Source organism: Podarcis raffonei, chromosome 6 (genome assembly GCF_027172205.1).
Source record: "Podarcis raffonei isolate rPodRaf1 chromosome 6, rPodRaf1.pri, whole genome shotgun sequence".
Taxonomy (NCBI): Eukaryota; Metazoa; Chordata; class Lepidosauria; order Squamata; family Lacertidae; genus Podarcis; species Podarcis raffonei.
The window spans coordinates 34,903,114-34,920,428 of record NC_070607.1 but is presented as its reverse complement, the minus strand read 5'-3'; the positions used below and the strand labels follow the sequence as shown (position 1 = coordinate 34,920,428).

General features: G+C 40.6%; 1 protein-coding gene across 7 annotated transcripts in view; it reads right to left on the bottom strand.

Annotated features, from left to right (window-relative positions):
• Positions 1 to 17,315, bottom strand: part of SLC44A5 (solute carrier family 44 member 5) — a 152,485-nt gene that overhangs the window by 16,617 nt on the left and 118,553 nt on the right. For all 7 annotated transcript variants that reach the window (XM_053392036.1, XM_053392029.1, XM_053392032.1 and 4 more), the window contains 5 exons: positions 15,972 to 16,055; positions 14,593 to 14,705; positions 12,511 to 12,642; positions 9,720 to 9,819; positions 6,361 to 6,453 (listed from right to left, as the gene is read on the bottom strand). In XM_053392036.1, the coding sequence (XP_053248011.1) occupies positions 6,361 to 6,453; positions 9,720 to 9,819; positions 12,511 to 12,642; positions 14,593 to 14,705; positions 15,972 to 16,055 (522 nt within the window). The remainder of the gene's footprint in view (positions 1 to 6,360; positions 6,454 to 9,719; positions 9,820 to 12,510; positions 12,643 to 14,592; positions 14,706 to 15,971; positions 16,056 to 17,315) is intronic.

Here is a 17,315-nt window from a genome sequence, read left to right as displayed (position 1 = left end):
TCTCCCGGAGCTCCGGGAGAGATCTGCTTCGTAGGTTCGGGTCCTGTCAGCTACGGCGGAGCGGGGACCCCCAAAAATCACAGGCGCGTAGCCTGTGAACTGGAGACTTGGTGGGCACCTTTGCGCCCCCCCGACGCTGTGAAATAGCCTTTTTAAAGGCTGCGGATCAGCGGAGGGTGTGTGGAGCGGTGCTGAGAGTCGTCTTCACCCAGCCTGCGAAGCGACGCCGCGTCGCCATTAGCTGAGAGCGCTGACTTCTTCCAGTGAATTTGGACTAAAAGGAACATCTATCCGTGAGTAGGATTGACTGCTAAGATATAATTGGGCACTAAAATTAAAGAAATTGGATACCGAGACGGACAAGCACCAAAAAGGAAGTCTGCTTTCCGTTCTGTAGCAAGATCAAAGCGAAAGGCATTTCAGCTGTAACTGCCCGAAAGGAGAGTGGTGGGAACTAATAAATCCATCACCAAGTAAAGAACTCCCTCCCCGAAGGCAGGAGGGGGGGGGGAGAAGATTTTAAAGTGTTTTCCTGCCATTTTAAAAGAAATTGAGTTATTCACCGCTGCTCCTGTACCTGGGGATCGGACTGCCGGAGAAAAGGCACCGGCTAAGGATTGTTGATATAAGAAGGCAAAAAAGTATCTTTAACTGACTTTGGCTACTCTCAACCTGAAACATTTATTTTGTTGCACAGTAAAGCTATTTGCAGGACATTATTGACTCGGATTCTTTAGAAAGAGAAAGAACAATAGAAAAGAACTTTGTTTATTTTCTGGAGAGTGGGGGACTAAATTTGAAAGTAAAGAACTGACTGTACGCCCTCTAGAGGACTTATACATTGTTTCAGCAACAAGTGGAGCTTAAAATCTGAGAACTTTTGTCTGAAAGCTCAAGAGTGTGGGAATGACCTTGAGTAAAAGACTTTGTTATGGCAGATGGTAAAGAGAAATCTCACAAGAAAGAGGATTTACAAGAAACAACCTTGAGATCTGGCAGACAATACAAAATTGAATCTTTTATGCAAAGAAGGGCTTCTGTATCAGGAGCCCCTGGAACTACAGTTATTCCAAAGGCAAAAGTGAAAATAATGTCTTCAGAAGAATCCTTTGCTAAGGTATTGGAGAAGATAAATGACTCTTTAGAGGAATTAAAAAAGCAAGGTGCAGAAACCAAAGTACAAGTTGCTGAAACAAATAAGAAAATTGAAGAAATCTCTGGGAAAATTGATTCAAATACAAAAAGTATAACAGACCTTGGGAATAAAGTGAACTCAAATGCAGAAGCAATTGGGAAATTATTGGAAGAATCATCTACAACAAGAAAGATAGCTGAGGAAGCTAAAGAAATTGCAACGGCTGCTGAGAGAAAGTTTCCACCAGTGTTTAAGAAACTAGATGAATATGAACTGGCACTTTCTATGCAGGATATGCAACGCAAGGAGAGGAACCTAAGGATCAGACTTGTGCCGGAAAAGGAAGAAGACAACCTGGTGGACTATTTGACAAAAGAATTTTCTGACTTTTGGAAGCAGGAGCTGAATAAAGAAGAATTTAAGATAGAAAGTGCTTTCAGACTGGGAGCAAGGCAGAGGAAGAACAGACCCAGAGATTGTTTAATAACTCTGAGATCAAAGGAGGAACGGGACAAAATACTGAACCTGCATTACCAAACAACCCTTCGAATTGAAGATTTTCACATTGAGATTTTTAAAGATATTCCCAAAAGCATTTTGGACGCAAGAGGACACTACAAGGACCTGGTGATACTGCTGAAAAGGAACTACATTCAATTCAGGTGGGAGTTCCCCCAAGGCTTGTCTTTTAAATACAAGGGGAAGAAAAGAAGAATAAAGACAGTGAGTGATAAAGACAAGTTCTTGGGAGAACACGAAGAAGACCTACAGAAAGAGACGTTTCCAGGGCAAGGGCATCCTTCACTAGATACGGACACGGAACCACCGACAAACGAGGAACAAAAATTGGGAGCTGTAGGAGGAAAGAGTAAATAACCCCATCATGGCTCTGCAACTTCTAACCTGGAATTGTAACGGTTTGAACATTCCCAGAAAAAGGAAAAATATATTTCATGCTCTAAAGAAAGACCAATTGGACTTGATTTGCTTACAAGAGACCCATGTGACAAGAGCACATAGGAAATTATTAATAAATAAAAGACTGGGACAAGAATTTATATCTTCAGACAGAGTAAAAAAGAGAGGAGTAGTGATTTATGCAAAGGAAAAGCTGCAACCGAAACAAATCTTCAAAGATGACCAAGGAAGATATTTGGCAATTGAAATCCAATTTCAAGGAGAAAAGTATCTGATAGTGGGAGTTTATGCGCCAAATGAAGGGAAAGCTGAATTTTTCAAGAAGTTGCATGAGACTTTGATGGACTACATGGATTATAATTTAATTATGATGGGAGACATGAATGGAGTGGTTTCAACAAATATGGACAAAGCACAAAGACAGGTAGTAACAAAAGATGGAAGACTACCAAAGACCTTTTTTGAAATGACTGACAATATGGATTTGATAGACATTTGGAGAACAAAACACCCATTAGAAAGAGAGGGAACCTTCTTTTCTGAAGCCAAAATGACATGGACAAGGATTGACCAAATTTGGGTGACTAGCAGTATGGCGCAGAACATAAAGAGAGTGGAAATCTGCCCAAAAACTTTCTCCGACCATAATGCAATAAAGATGGTGATGAGGCAAACAACAACTGGCTCCTTCAGATGGAGAATGAATGACACTTTACTTAGAGATGAGGAGATTTGCAAGAAGGCCCAAAAAACTTTGAAAGACTATTTTGAAATCAATCTAAGGACTAAAGTAGAAAAAAGAATAGTATGGGACGCAAGCAAAGCCGTGATGAGAGGGTTTCTGATACAACAAAATACATTAAAGAAAAGAAAACAAAATGAGAGGAAGGAAAAAATTCTGGAAAAGATAAAAGAAGGGGAAAAGAAACTAAGATCGAAGCCAAAATCACAAGAGATTTTAAGAGAAATCAAATTTTATCAAACACAATATATGGAACTGACGAATCAAGAATTAGAGTGGAAAATTAAGCAAATGAGACAAAAGACTTTTGAATCTGCTGACAAATGTGGCAAGCTATTGGCTTGGCAAATAAAGAAGAGACAAAAACTCAACACGGTAACAAATATAGAAGTGGAAGGAAAGAATATAAGTAACCCAGCTGAAATCAGGAACTGTTTTCAGAACTACTTTAGACAACTTTACACACAAGGGCCACAAAAAGAAACAGATATACAACAATTCCTCGAGAAAAATGGGCTGAAAAAGATTTCGCAGGAAAGCAAGACAATTTTGAACCAGGAGATATCAGCACAGGAAATAGAAGATGCCATTCAAAACATGGCGTTGGGCAAATCACCTGGACCGGATGGACTGACTTCCAAATATTACAAAGTCTTGAAGGAAGGGCTTATACAACCTTTGATGGAAGTCTGCAACGAGATTATGGAGGGGAGGAAGGCACCCGATACGTGGAGAGAGGCCTATATTACACTTATACCAAAGACAGAGATTGAAAAGACCCAACTTAAGAACTACCGACCCATCTCGTTACTAAATGTGGATTACAAAATCTTTGCTGATGTTTTAGCAAAGAGACTGAAAAGAGTTTTGATGGAGGAGATTCATGGGGACCAAGCGGGCTTTCTCCCGAAAAGGCATTTGTCGGACAATGTAAGGAATATAATTGACATTTTGGAGAAGTTGGAAGTGAACATAAATACTAAGGCTGTTTTGATATTTGTGGACGCCGAGAAAGCCTTTGACAACATTTCTTGGAGCTTTATGTTGAAGAACCTCCGGGGGATGGGGGTAGGCCAAGGGTTTGAGAATGGTATAGGTGCAATTTATTCTGAACAGAAAGCAAAATTAATTGTAAATAATGTGGTTACAGAAGAGTTCAAGATTGAAAAAGGGACACGACAGGGGTGCCCTATCTCCCCATTACTTTTTATATCGGTCCTGGAGGTTTTGCTTAATATGATTAGGAGGGACCAGTTGGTTAAAGGGATTCAGGTCGGAGCTAAACAATACAAACTGAGAGCATTTGCAGATGACCTAGTACTTACATTGCAAGAGCCAGAAGCTAGTACGAAAAGAGTTTTGGAAATAATCCAAGAGTTTGGTCAATTGGCAGGATTTAAATTGAATAAATCAAAAACAAAGGTATTGGAGAAAAATCTAACACAGGTCGAAAAAGAAAGGTTTCAGAATGAGACAGGGTTGACTGTGGTTAAAAAAGTGAAATACTTGGGTATAAACATGACAGCTAAGAATGTGAATTTATTTAAAGATAATTATGAAAAAACTTGGACAGAAGTGAAAAAAGACTTGGAGATTTGGTCAAATTTAAAGCTTTCCTTGTTAGGTCGAATTGCAGTCATAAAGATGAATGTATTGCCAAGAATGTTGTTTTTGTTTCAAGCATTGCAAATAATGGACAAAATGGACTGTTTCAAGAAGTGGCAAAAAGACATATCTAAATTTGTCTGGCAGGGCAAAAAGCCCAGAATTAAATTTAAGATATTAACGGATACAAAGGAAAGAGGGGGGTTTGCCCTGCCAGACTTCAAACTGTACTATGAAGCGGCAGCTTTCTGCTGGCTGAAAGAATGGCTGCTTCTTGAAAACACAGACATTTTGGATTTGGAAGGTTTTAACAATATTTTTGGGTGGCATGCATATTTGTGGTATGACAAGGTTAAAGCACATAAAAGTTTTAAAAACCATATTGTCAGAAAAGCACTATTAAATGTCTGGGTCAGATATAAAGACTTGCTGGAAAATAAAACTCCAAGGTGGCTATCGCCAATGGAAGCAAAGGCTGTTAAAAAGTCTAATATGGAGTCAAAGTGGCCAAGATACTGGGAAATCTTGGAAAAGGAAGGGGACAAATTGAGATTGCAGAGTTTTGAAAAATTAAAAGGGAAGGTGAGAGATTGGTTGCACTATCATCAAATAAATGAAGTGTTTAAAATGGACAGTAAAATTGGCTTCCAGGTGGAAAAATCAAAATTGGAGACAGAACTGTTAGAACCCAGTACTAGAAATTTGTCAAAAATGTACAATTTGCTGCTGAAATGGAATACACAGGATGAAACGGTTAAATCAAGTATGATTAAATGGGCTCAGGACATGGGTCATAATATCATGTTTGCTGACTGGGAAAAATTGTGGACCACCGGGATGAAATTTACGGCATGCAATGCCTTAAGAGAAAATATTATGAAAATGATCTATAGGTGGTACATAACCCCAGTCAAGCTTGCAAAGATTTACCATTTGCCCGATAATAAATGTTGGAAATGTAAAGAAAAGGAAGGTACATTTTTTCACCTTTGGTGGACGTGCCCGAAGATTAAGGCATTCTGGGAAATGATCTATAATGAACTTAAAAAGGTATTTAAATATACTTTCACCAAGAAACCAGAGGCCTTTCTCTTGGGTATTGTCGGCCAAGGGGTGTTAAAGACAGATACAACTTTTTTCATGTATGCTACAACAGCAGCTAGAATACTTATTGCGAAGTACTGGAAGACGCAAGATTTACCCACACTGGAAGAATGGCAGATGAAGGTGATAGACTACATGGGGTTGGCAGAAATGACGAGCAGAATCCGAAACCAGGGAAGAGAAGCAGCGCAAGAAGATTGGAAAAAGTTTAAGGACTATTTAAAGAAATACTACAAAATCAATGAGAGTTAGAATGATGTTGGATTGGAAAGTAAATGGTTACTATTAGTAATGGTTAAGACAAGGAGAATAAGGAAGATTAGCTTGAATTTTTATTAAAATAAGGGAAGATTTGCTGAGTAAATGATAAGAACTTGGAATACAGAGAAGGGAGGCATGAGGAAGTCGGGGAAGAAAGGTGTAAGAAACTAAGATATGAAATGGTACATGTTTTTTGTTTTGATTGTGTTTTTTATTTGTTTATGTACTTGTTATATGTTTGTGTTGTTATAAAAATCTGTAATAAAAAATTATTATTAAAAAAAAAAAATAGAAGAACACTTCAAGAACTTAAGGTGTTCACACCCGGTGAATGTTGTGGGGATCTCATAGGATATGCAACCCCAAAAAAGCTTCCACACCAGTTTCCTGCCAAGCTTAGACTTGAACAGTGCAACCTGACTCAACTGAGACATAAAACTGACCGAGGACTCTTCCGCCTCCTCACTCACCACCACACACAATGTAGCTTCTTTTAGAAGAGGTGGCGCTCTCCTGACTTTCTGGCTTAGTGCTAAAATGCTGAACTAGGAATGCAAGAAGCATCCAGGCACCTTTCTTACTCCAAGAAGGATACACAGCTGTCACTGCCCAGTAAGAAATGCAGATTGCGATAAGGATGAAGGTGATGATTGGGTAGAATAATGTAGACATGATGTAGCCAATTGCTCTAAAAAGAGAGAGGAAAAATATATTTGTAAGCCATAAATATCAAAGTTTATATGCCTTTTTAACCTTTGAAATGTTTCCCACTCTTGTTTGACTGAGTGATATGTTCCTTAGTAAAATATTCTTTATTGCTCTTTCTGGTTTCCTACTTTCTCTTTTTATTATAAAACCTCATATTACTGCCTTCCACCATTTTCTGTTGCATTCTGTTCCCGGTTCTATCTCCTCCTCCATTTTATTCCTCTTTAACACTCTGTCATTGTTTTTTAGATTATCATTTTTATGTATTTTGCTCCGAGATGTATTGATTTTCCTGTACGTTGGCTTTTGCTTTCAGGTTTCATAACATTGATTCTTTTCTTCTTCTTAATTCCCCCTGAGCTGCCACCTTTTGTCCATGCTGTGGTTGCTACTGTGCACCTTGTCCTCTCTGGAAGCCCTGCTCCCAGTGCTTAGCATATCGTTGTTTTTTAAGCTGTCACAGCCAACCTGGTTCCCTTTTGCTCCCATACAACGCTGTAGTAAATACTTCCTTCCTTCCTTCCTTCCTTCCTTCCTTCCTTCCTTCCTTCCTTCCTTCCTTTCTTCTGGGAATGTTTGTAGGGGTGAAACATAGTGGGTAGAATTCAACACTGAACTCTTCTAACTGTTCCATCAGCTTACCAGACAGAATACCGGTAATCCCAAATTGAAGGGCCAGTGAGGATGGAGTAAGCTCTGTTTCGCAAGCGGAGGTGTCTGTGCAGGGCTTTCACTTAACAGGGCTCATTAGGTGCATCCTACCCACTGCATTTTGCTGTTGCAGCATTTTTCTGCAACCTTCAGTGATGAGGGAATGGAAAGCTGATAATGCTTTTCTGTAATACTGCCCCATATGGACCAAGGCTCAAGCACTGCGTGATAGTGAAAAAGTGTGCATGCACACGGAAGCTCATATCAATAACAAACTTAGTTGGTCTCTAAGGTGCTACTGGTAGGATTTTTTTACATTAAACAGTAGTTCCGCATGGGAAAATCATGACTGGTGCTAGAAACCCCTTGAATAGTTTTTGAGTCACTGGAGAAAAGTATCACCTTATGCTACTTAAGGAATAATAACCACAAATCAGTGGTTTTCAGGAATTAACGACAGAGCTCTTGGTTGACAGTGAAGACACAGACCGTTTGTTCTAACAAACTGCTTGTTAACTGTTCTAGCATTAGATTGCAAACGCTTTATTGCTTAATATAAATTGCCTTTTCATTGAAAAAATGTTAAACTGAGCTGGGGGGGGAATCATTTAGCTCTCAGTCATTAGCAACGTATTTTTCAAGGCCTTGACTATAGGGTACGCTCTGCTGCATTCATAATTATTACATGCAGCATTTCTTTTCATGTATTATGCATAAATATCAGAAAGTATTGCCCTCAAGTGACCTTTGAATGCAGAGGCAAAACTATAAGGCATTATTACCTCCTACCAGGAAGTTTATAAAGTTTCAAGAGTGTTTCTGTTTGACGCTTATTTGAATAAAAGCATCTTATTTTACCAAGTGGCTCTGAATTGTAATGATAAGGATAAAATTATATAGTACAGACTGGTGCTGCAACAAATAACTGCTGAACTCCATGTTTATAGCTTTAATGAAAAGGGACTGTTACATATTTAAATCACAGTCTCTTTATTCCACAAGACCCTCCATATTTTGATGCTGCTGGCTTGAGAGAAAATCGGCTCCAAGAAAGGGCACAGGTACATATTCACGTTCCAGCACTGGTATGATGAAGCCGTTAGCTGTATAAATGCTGTTTATGACAACAGACTCAAGAAATCTATACACTTGGTTACTCAAGCATAGGTTGCCACTGGGACAAAATCTGTTCTCACTTACAGCATCAACATCATGGGAAGCATGTTGAATGTTTGATAAAGCGGTCTACCAAATTCACTATAAAAGTGGCATACTTTTAGATCTAAAGACTTGGTGTGTGAAAAGACCAATAAAGATAACAAATAAACGTTGCCTACATGAAAATAAGTGTTTTATATGCAAGAAAATACAATGCCCATGTTAGCACAAGGATCCTTCAGCAGTGCAGTGGCTACATTCATTCATTATTTTATATACTGCACTATACCCACAGGTCTCAGGGCAGTTTACACCACTTTTAGACTGTGTTACTGAGCAATTTCTGTTCTACACCTTGACGGATGTTCTACATGGACTTCTGGATTATATTCTGCCATCTTCACTGTTGAATATTTATATGAATCTGTGGGATGAGACTGTTAAATAGCCTGGCATGTGGTGGCATTAAAATTCACCCAACTGATTTTTTTTACTCTCAGTGCTTCTAAAAACAACATTCTCAATAATGGGCTGGATGAAGGATATGCACCAGTTGTGGCCCACCTAATCTTACGGGTGTTGTTTGCCAGTTCTTAAATGGGGCCATAGTACTTCTGGCACAGTATATTTACAATCTGGGTGCACTCCATGAGAGAGGTTTGCTCCTGGATGCTAGATATGTGCTGTGCCTTCTGTCAGGAACATCTGAAATGCTGGTTACAAATTTTCATGAGGGTCTTTTTAAAAATTATTTTATGAATTTATGCTTTCCACGTGCCTCAAGGTTGATTGACATATAACTAAAAATAGCTTTAAGAACAGTACAAAAGGGATAATTATAAATAGACTAAAAAAAAAAATCAATACAGTATAAACACCTAAGGTAGAGACAGTTTCATCCAGCAGCAAAAACCTGTTGAAACGAAAATGTCTTGAATTGTTTCTGGAAAGTACAAATAGAGGACATCTGTCATATCTTAACAGGGATGCTGTTCCATGGAACCTGTCCCTACTACATGTTAGCACTGCAGACTACATGGCTTATACGTGTTGCTGTGCTTGAATTACAGGCAATTCACAACGTGGCTGCTGTTCTTTGGCTAGGGTGCCAGTAGACACAGGGAGAGCATCATGCCCATGACCTTGATGTTGCATTGATTTCCAATCACTTTGCAGGCTGCTGCATATTGACCTCTCCATGTGACTACTTGATAATTTGAGGATCTAGTACCAAGTGATACTTTCCCCTATTCTTCAGGGAGAGAAATTGTATGAACTGAGCAACTGCATGATTAGGCATTCATGAGTCACTCTCAAGAATATCTGCATGGTGAGGGGGAGGTGCTTGTCTCACTCCTTCAAAGTGCTATTTCAGCGCCAAAAAACAACAATGCAAATATGAGAGGTCCAATGATTATGTGTTTCCAGTATACATACCTGCTACCTTCTTTCAAAAGTGCAATGGCGATTCGGATTCGATTTCTCAGAAATATTAACATTAGTATAATGACAACTTCCACTATGCAAAGTAGTATCACTGAAAGCAAGAAAATTAAGTTTATCGACAGATATCAAACCAGGACATCACCGCTTTCAAGTGGTTGGTTTCAGTGCTGCACTTCACAAGTTCTCACATGTCTGAATTTAGCCCGGATTTCTAAAGTGCTTGGAAAGCAGAATGCCAGCCAGAATGTGTGCCCCTGTCCTGATTACATTTGTGTGTTGCGTTTAATTAAACATATATAAGGTTCATACTTGATGAGCATTATAGTATATGAGTATTTGTGAATGATTTGTCTTAAAACAAAGCAATAAAATGCTGTGCTTTGCTTGGAATGCTTAGTTCCATTTAAAGAAATATATATTTACAATTAGACAGTCATTATCCACTGTTTGGCTTTTGCTGCTATTTTAGCATAGTATTTGGGAAAGATGAATGGAATTGATGTTTTAAAAGATGTGTCTGATCGTGACCTCTATTATCCCAGTGTCACTCAAAAATAATTCCAAGATAATCAGGATCGTTATTTGAGCCTAAAAGCAGCCTGAGAACAGTGTAAAAATGGGAGTGGAGCTTGGAAATATGATTACATAACAAATAATTTTAAGGATGTTCTCACATAAAATTGTGTAGTAAATATCTGTTACTTTATGAACATTTTCAGGGACAGCTGTGCGGCAATTGACATTTACTCTAATACAGAATTTTTAAATATTTCTTAAACTGTAACCAAGCATTTAAGAACATTTTTAAACACTTTTAACAAATTACTAACTATTGTGTGTAAAGTGTCACACAGTTATTGCAGTGACAGCGATGTATTATTTTGTATTACATTCTCCCACTTCCCCCAACTTTCATACTGTTTAGTGCGTATGTGCCAGTACTCCCAGTAAACTGAATAAACTGTGAGATTATTATACAAATTCCTCCCGGGTTGTTTACATACTCAGGCATGTGTTCACATTAGCTGTCCCCCGCCCCCAATGTTACTCCTTGAAGAACAACCTTCAGTTTACTTGCCTTTTCCAAACCTGACACAGAAAGTATACTGCAATTTGCAATGAACAATTTCACATGGCAATGGATGGATGCTGGGCTGACACACAATGATTTGCATACCCTTCACCTTGGATAATCAAGCACTGAACGGTGCCCAATGCATTTGAGAAACAGATCCACGAGAGCAGAAAGTGCAAAGGCAGAAAATTGCATGGCGGGCCCAATAATCATGTGGAAAATATATTATGCAAATTAGCTCCTCGAGGCAACTTCCTCACTTGTTCCAGAAACAAACGCTCTCCAAGGATGTGTGCTCACATTTTAATTGAGAGCTGTATGATTTCAGGAGTTTCATGGCTAGTGGCATTGTAACATTCTTGATTTTTTATGAAAACAAAAAGCAAGCATCTATGTTTCTGTAACTCTATGGGATACATTAAAGAGAGAAGCATCCCAAGCTATTCCTGAGGACTGCTATATGTATATATATATATGTACACACATGTATATACACACACACACACACACACACACACACATACTATATATACACTCTGTGTGTGTGTGTGTGTGTGTGTGTGTGTGTGTGTATGCACATATATATATACATATATATACTACACACACACAAACACAGACATGTATGTAATTGCTGATGATTTTGGAGTTAAAACCTTCCACATGGAGGAAGTGCACAACAAAATCTCTCTACACTGGCTAAAAAGTGTCCAAAATGTTGCCAAGTTTAAAAGTCAAACATGAAATCTAAATTTAGTTCTGGTTTTAATTTCTAAAAGTTGCCAAAGTCAAGCTTGTTCAAAGGCCACTCCCTCGTCTCCCCAATACCAGATTTGTGGAAGCAGATTGTGTCTATTTAGTGGTGAAGAGAATATAATACACACATACCAAATGGTTAAAATAATAATAATCCTGCAGCGCAGTCTCGGCAGTAGAAACAGATTTCAGTCCCGGCTCTAATCTAGTCTGTGTTAATTCTCTTTTACAGATATTTCAAACATTATTACTTCCCTAGACAGGACTTTCTCTATGTTCAGTATATTGTGTGGTGCTGTTGCTTTGGTAAAAAGCTTCATAGATTGCTTTGCTTTGCTTTGTTGGTTATACTGCTGAAAATTAATATATTATAAAAAAGCAATTGGTAAATTATTGGAGAACTGAACAAAAAAAAAAGGTATTACCTTGCTCATCAATAATCTGTATAATATGTTCATCATACCTGACAGTAAATCCTCAGAATATAGACAACTGAAGACTCTCCCCATCCCTCTTTTTAATTATTTTGCTTATTTAGACTAGATTTCTCCAGTTCCCATCAGCTGCAGACAGCATAGCCAATGGTGAGGGATAATGGGCATTGCCCTGTGTTTGCTATTAGTGGGAAACTACTATTTGCTGCACGTGTCCATGCAAACGTGAAATCATCACATCTAACCAATGAATACCTGAATTTTTCTCATATATATATATATATATATATATATATATATATATATATGCGCAGAAGTGCTTTCTTTGCAGGAAGCTCTTAACATTTGGCCTCCAGTCAGCAGCTTGAGCACTAGAAAGCTTCTTAAGGCAAGAGCTCTATGAAACAATGCTGATGTCATGCGCTTTAGTGCCCATCACAACAACAGCAAAATCCTGTTTAATTAGATGAATGCAAAGTGGGTGTCAAAATACAGACTTCTCTTTAAATCCACTTACTAAATGCTAACCATGTTTGCCTCAGTTGCAGATACACCCTGAAGTCCGTCTGGAATCCAATGTCGTAGATAGTAAGATCAGAGCCAGGTATTCCATGAAGGCGATGATATTCCCAGTAGCAATGCCAAATACCTTTTGAAACAAAGAATACGTGTTGGAAGAGTGACACAGATCAATTCCCTAATCTCTGCACAAATGGTAGGTCCCACCAAATCCCACCCCTGGAATGGGATCCAAACCACAGGCAGAGAACAGCTTATTTGCAGAAAGGTGCTAGAAGTAGCTCCATAATAGGCAGGAACAAGAGCCAAAACATAAATCATAAAGGAAAGCAAAACAAAATAAAACTATATAATATCACTAGCTAATTTCTTCAGGGGGCAATTTATTTCCCACTCCCAAATATACTGAGCAGCCGGAACAAGAGCACCATCAAAAGTCATTCACTGGAGGCCTCCAGAGGAAATTTTTGGCAGGGTGTAGTTTCAAACCATTTCAAATAAATAATTTCCTACACTGTCTGGAAAAAGCATAGAATTAACAAATGGATATTCATGCATGATGATTGTGCATTTAACTCTTTCCCTGTTTACACCCAGCCAGGGAACTTGGGGCTCTCCAGATATCATTGGACTACAACTCCCATCATCCCTGAACGTTGGCCATACTGGATGGGGTTGATGGGAAATGGAGTCCAGCAACATCTGGAGCCAGCAGCATAGCATAGTTTGCCAGTGCCCTGTGTGGGCAGGTGGGCATGTGCCAAGGGTGAACGAAGCCCGCTGCACCAGCCCAGCACTTGCCATCAATGCTGCCACAACGATGCCAGCCCCGAACCACTTGGTGAGCCTTGCAAAGCGGCTCAGGGCTGGCAGGGTAGCATGAGAAGAACTCATGGCTGCTGCATCCCTCTCATTCTGATATGCCAGATCTAAGCTGCTTTGTGATACTAGGATCATCCCAGCCTCGCAAAGCGGCTCAGGGCTGGCAGGACTGCATAAGCAGCACTCCCCAGAAAAATGTGCCTGGGGCCATTGCCCCAGCAGCTTCCTCCCATTCTATGCCGCGGTCTGAAGCACCATTCCTGCACAAATCAGTAAGCCACAGCCAATTGCATCTTCACAACACACATATACGGAGTGAAATAGACAGCTATCCTTATATTAAAAACCCTCATTATGCCTGAAGTGGCCAGAGCTCTCTTTGAAGACCATGTACCGACAAATAAACCTTGTTTTGTATTTCAGGTTTTAGTAGGACACAGAGTGGAGAAAGGATGATGAACCTTCCAACTTATAAAACCACAGGAAGAAAAGAGAAAATGTTTGTTTAATCCTGCAGCCACTGACAATTCCTAACAAAAGCCAGATGGTGATGTTAGTCTTCTAGACATAGAAAAGAGCCGCAGCTGCACAGTGGGTAGAATATGGCAAGCCTTTGCATGGTTCTTCTTTTTGGCACATTAAACTGCCAGAAAATATACTGCTGCCTGCTGAGGGAAGAAAAACACAAACATGCCTCACAAGCAGGCACACACCTCAGCTGAACGAGGTCCAGCCCGCAGTCTGTGGACTTTGAAAAGACTTGTTTGTGCTGCTGGGTGAAGAAGAGGAATGGACTGAGGGAGGGGTTTTTTATAAGTGCAGTGCTCAACTGGGAATTGCTCAGTAGCAAGTACTGAGGACAGAGGGTGATAAGTAAGTGATACCTCTAGTTGTGGACTTAATCCATTTTGGGGTGCCATTCGCATCCCGAAAAGTCCACAACTAGAGCGCCTCTTCTGCACATATGCGCGGTGCGATCGAGCACTTCTGCGCATGCACAAAGCACGCAGATAGCTTTTGCGCATGCGTGAAGAGCACAGATCGCTTCTGCACATGCGTGAGTGGGGAACCCGGAAGTAAATACTTCCAGGTTTGCTGTGTTCATAAGCTGAAAGTCCTTAACAAGAGCGGAACGCAACTAGAGGTACCACTGTATAGGCAGACAATTCCCAGTTGATAGGAGTCATTTTTCCTCTAACCCCAACCTATAAACTTTGGATATGTAGTTCTGTGTCAAAAGCAAATCATTGGCACCTACCATAACCTATAATCCCAATCACACCAAAGATGAAAATCCAGAAGAGAACACCTGCTATGAATCTCAAAAGCACAAGGAAGAGCAAGCTGACAACCATTGCAATGAACAGGCCTCTGGAAAAGAAAGACATAGCAATTTAAATAAATCAGCAGCTAGGAATCTGTCTTCTCTTCAATGCTCCCCCCACTGCATTTACTTTACAAATAATAACGCTTTCTGAAATGAGTGCTTTCCCTATCCAGGTTTGATGCTCAGTGTTTTAAATACATGGAAGCATAGGCACCATCTCCCTGGGGGCTCTGGGTGCCTGAGCACCCCCCAAAATTTCCATATAGGGGCCAGGCACCCACAAAATGCAGGGGCGGGCATGCAGGCACCACACCCCATGGAATGAGCGTGGTGTTCAGGCGGGGGTGATGGTGGAAAAGAGAGCAGAGAGTTGATGGGGAAGAGAGAGCATGGATATCAGGTGGGAGGGGTCCAATCACTGCCACATTGCTGCAGCTCATGCCCCACCCCATGGTATGATGTCATGATGCCACAGCGTGTGTCATGATGTCATGATAATAATCCTCCTCCTCCTCCTCCTCCTCCTCCTCCTCATCATCATATATTATTTATACCCCGCCCACCTGGGTATAAGTACATTAAAACATCAGTCATTAAAAACTTCCCTAAAGAGGGCTGCCTTCAGGTGTCTTCTAAACATCAGATAGTTGTTTATCTCCTTGACATCTGATGGGAGGGCGTTCCACAGGGCAGGAGCCACTACCAAGAAGGCCCTCTGCCTGGTTCCCTGTAACTTCACTTCTTGCAGTGTGGAAACCGCCAGAAGGCTTTCAGCGCTGAACCTCAGTGTCCGGGTTGAATGATGGGGGTGGAGATGCTTCAGGTATACTGGGCATGGTGTGGGCGGGGCATGCTGGGCACCCACAGTGTGGGGCCCAAGTTGATGCCATTATGTGGCAGGATGGCAATAGGACTACGGCTAGAGTTTTCTGATGTGTAGATAGGATTGTCAAACTGTAGGTTTGAACCCAGGTTCTGGGCCATCAGATTTTGACAGAGAAATTGAATTCAGTCCTTTACAGTGTGGTCAAGGGAAGCCTTATTTATGAGTGGTAGGTATACACCCCTCCCGAACATGATACCATGGGGCTCCACCCGCTTCCTCATTGTTTAGGTACCATTGTGGAAGGACCACAAGGGACTGATATTCCTGCACAAGTGACAGGAAAGAGCCATAATGAAACCCCAAGATGCACTGATGCGATGAATGGAAGTGCCAGAGGGGACTCCCCCACCCCTGCTTTTTGTGTGCCTTGCAGCACTCCAATTTCACATGCAAGAAGCAAGGCCTCCTCTGAATAAAAACTTACATTAAAATCCAATACCAAGAACTGGCATAGTCTTCAAAAATTTTCATCCCGACTGATCTTGCATCAAGAACATTATTGATGCCGCTTTAGAAAGAAAGGAGGGAGGGGAACATTTTAGTTTATGTAGCAGATATTCCTTATTTAAACAAAGCAACCCGCTGTAATGAGAAAATGCAGGCTATATCAAAAAACATTTTGTATGCTGGAAAAATGAAACATAAAGTGCCCTAGCCAGCAATATGCTACAGTTATGATGCCACAGTTTCTGCCCAAAACAAGCATTGGCTACAGGAGCAATTGAATTCTAAGGACACTTCTGGAACTTAGGCTGTCAATGTATATACACTTAGGCGAAAGTCCAAACCCCTGGCCAGCAACAGTAGCCCTTGAAGGAGAAGCCTAGCCACTATGGCCTCTCTCACAGCCTCACCACTTGCACTGGCCAGCGTGGGAAATGCCTTGTTGCTGTGCCAGCTCCCATGTTGGTACAGAAAATATGACTGGATTGGGCCCAGACTTGTGCATCTGCCTTCCATCTGGATGCTCACATTGGGGAGCTCCTAGCCACCATGTCTTCCCCTGGTAGAAAAAGTTGGTGGAGCCAGGTCCTCTCCAGTATGGCAGATTCAGGTCTTCCTCTGCCCTTTAAGTCTCACTAAACTCAGCAGAACTTTCTACTGAGTAGCTATGTATGGAACTGTGCTTGTTGATCTTGTCATATGTACAGTCAAATTAAATATATGTAGTAACTTTTAATCACCATTATTACTAGTAGTTAAAGTACTTTCACAATACAGTAGTTAAAGTACTTTCACAAAAACCTTGGTTGACGAATGCCTTGCGAGTTGAACATTTTGGCTCACGAACGCAGCAAACCCAGAAGTGAGTGTTCCGGTTTGCGAACGTTCTTTGGAACCCAAACATCTGGCGTGGCTTCTGTGGCTTCCAATTGGCTGCAGGAGCTTCCTGCAGCCAATCAGAAGCCGCACCTTGGTTTCCAAACATTTTGGAAGTCGAACGGACTTCTGGAATGGATTCTATTCTACTTCCGAGGTATGACTGTAATACCGAATTTAGAAGCAAAATTACACAGAAATCCAACACTTTTTATGTGACTACAAGAAAAAGAAAAGAATATAGCACAATTAAGGAATACATTTTTAAGTTCCGCCATACTATGAACCTCCTTCCTTGGGGGTTTTTAAACAGAGGGTGGATGGCCACCTGTCATGGATGCTTTAGCTCAGATTCTTGTTTTGCAGGGGGTTCGACTAGATAACCCTTGGGGGCTCAGATGGACTTTATCTCCCTGGCAGTATCCCAACAGGGGTACCTTCAAACCCT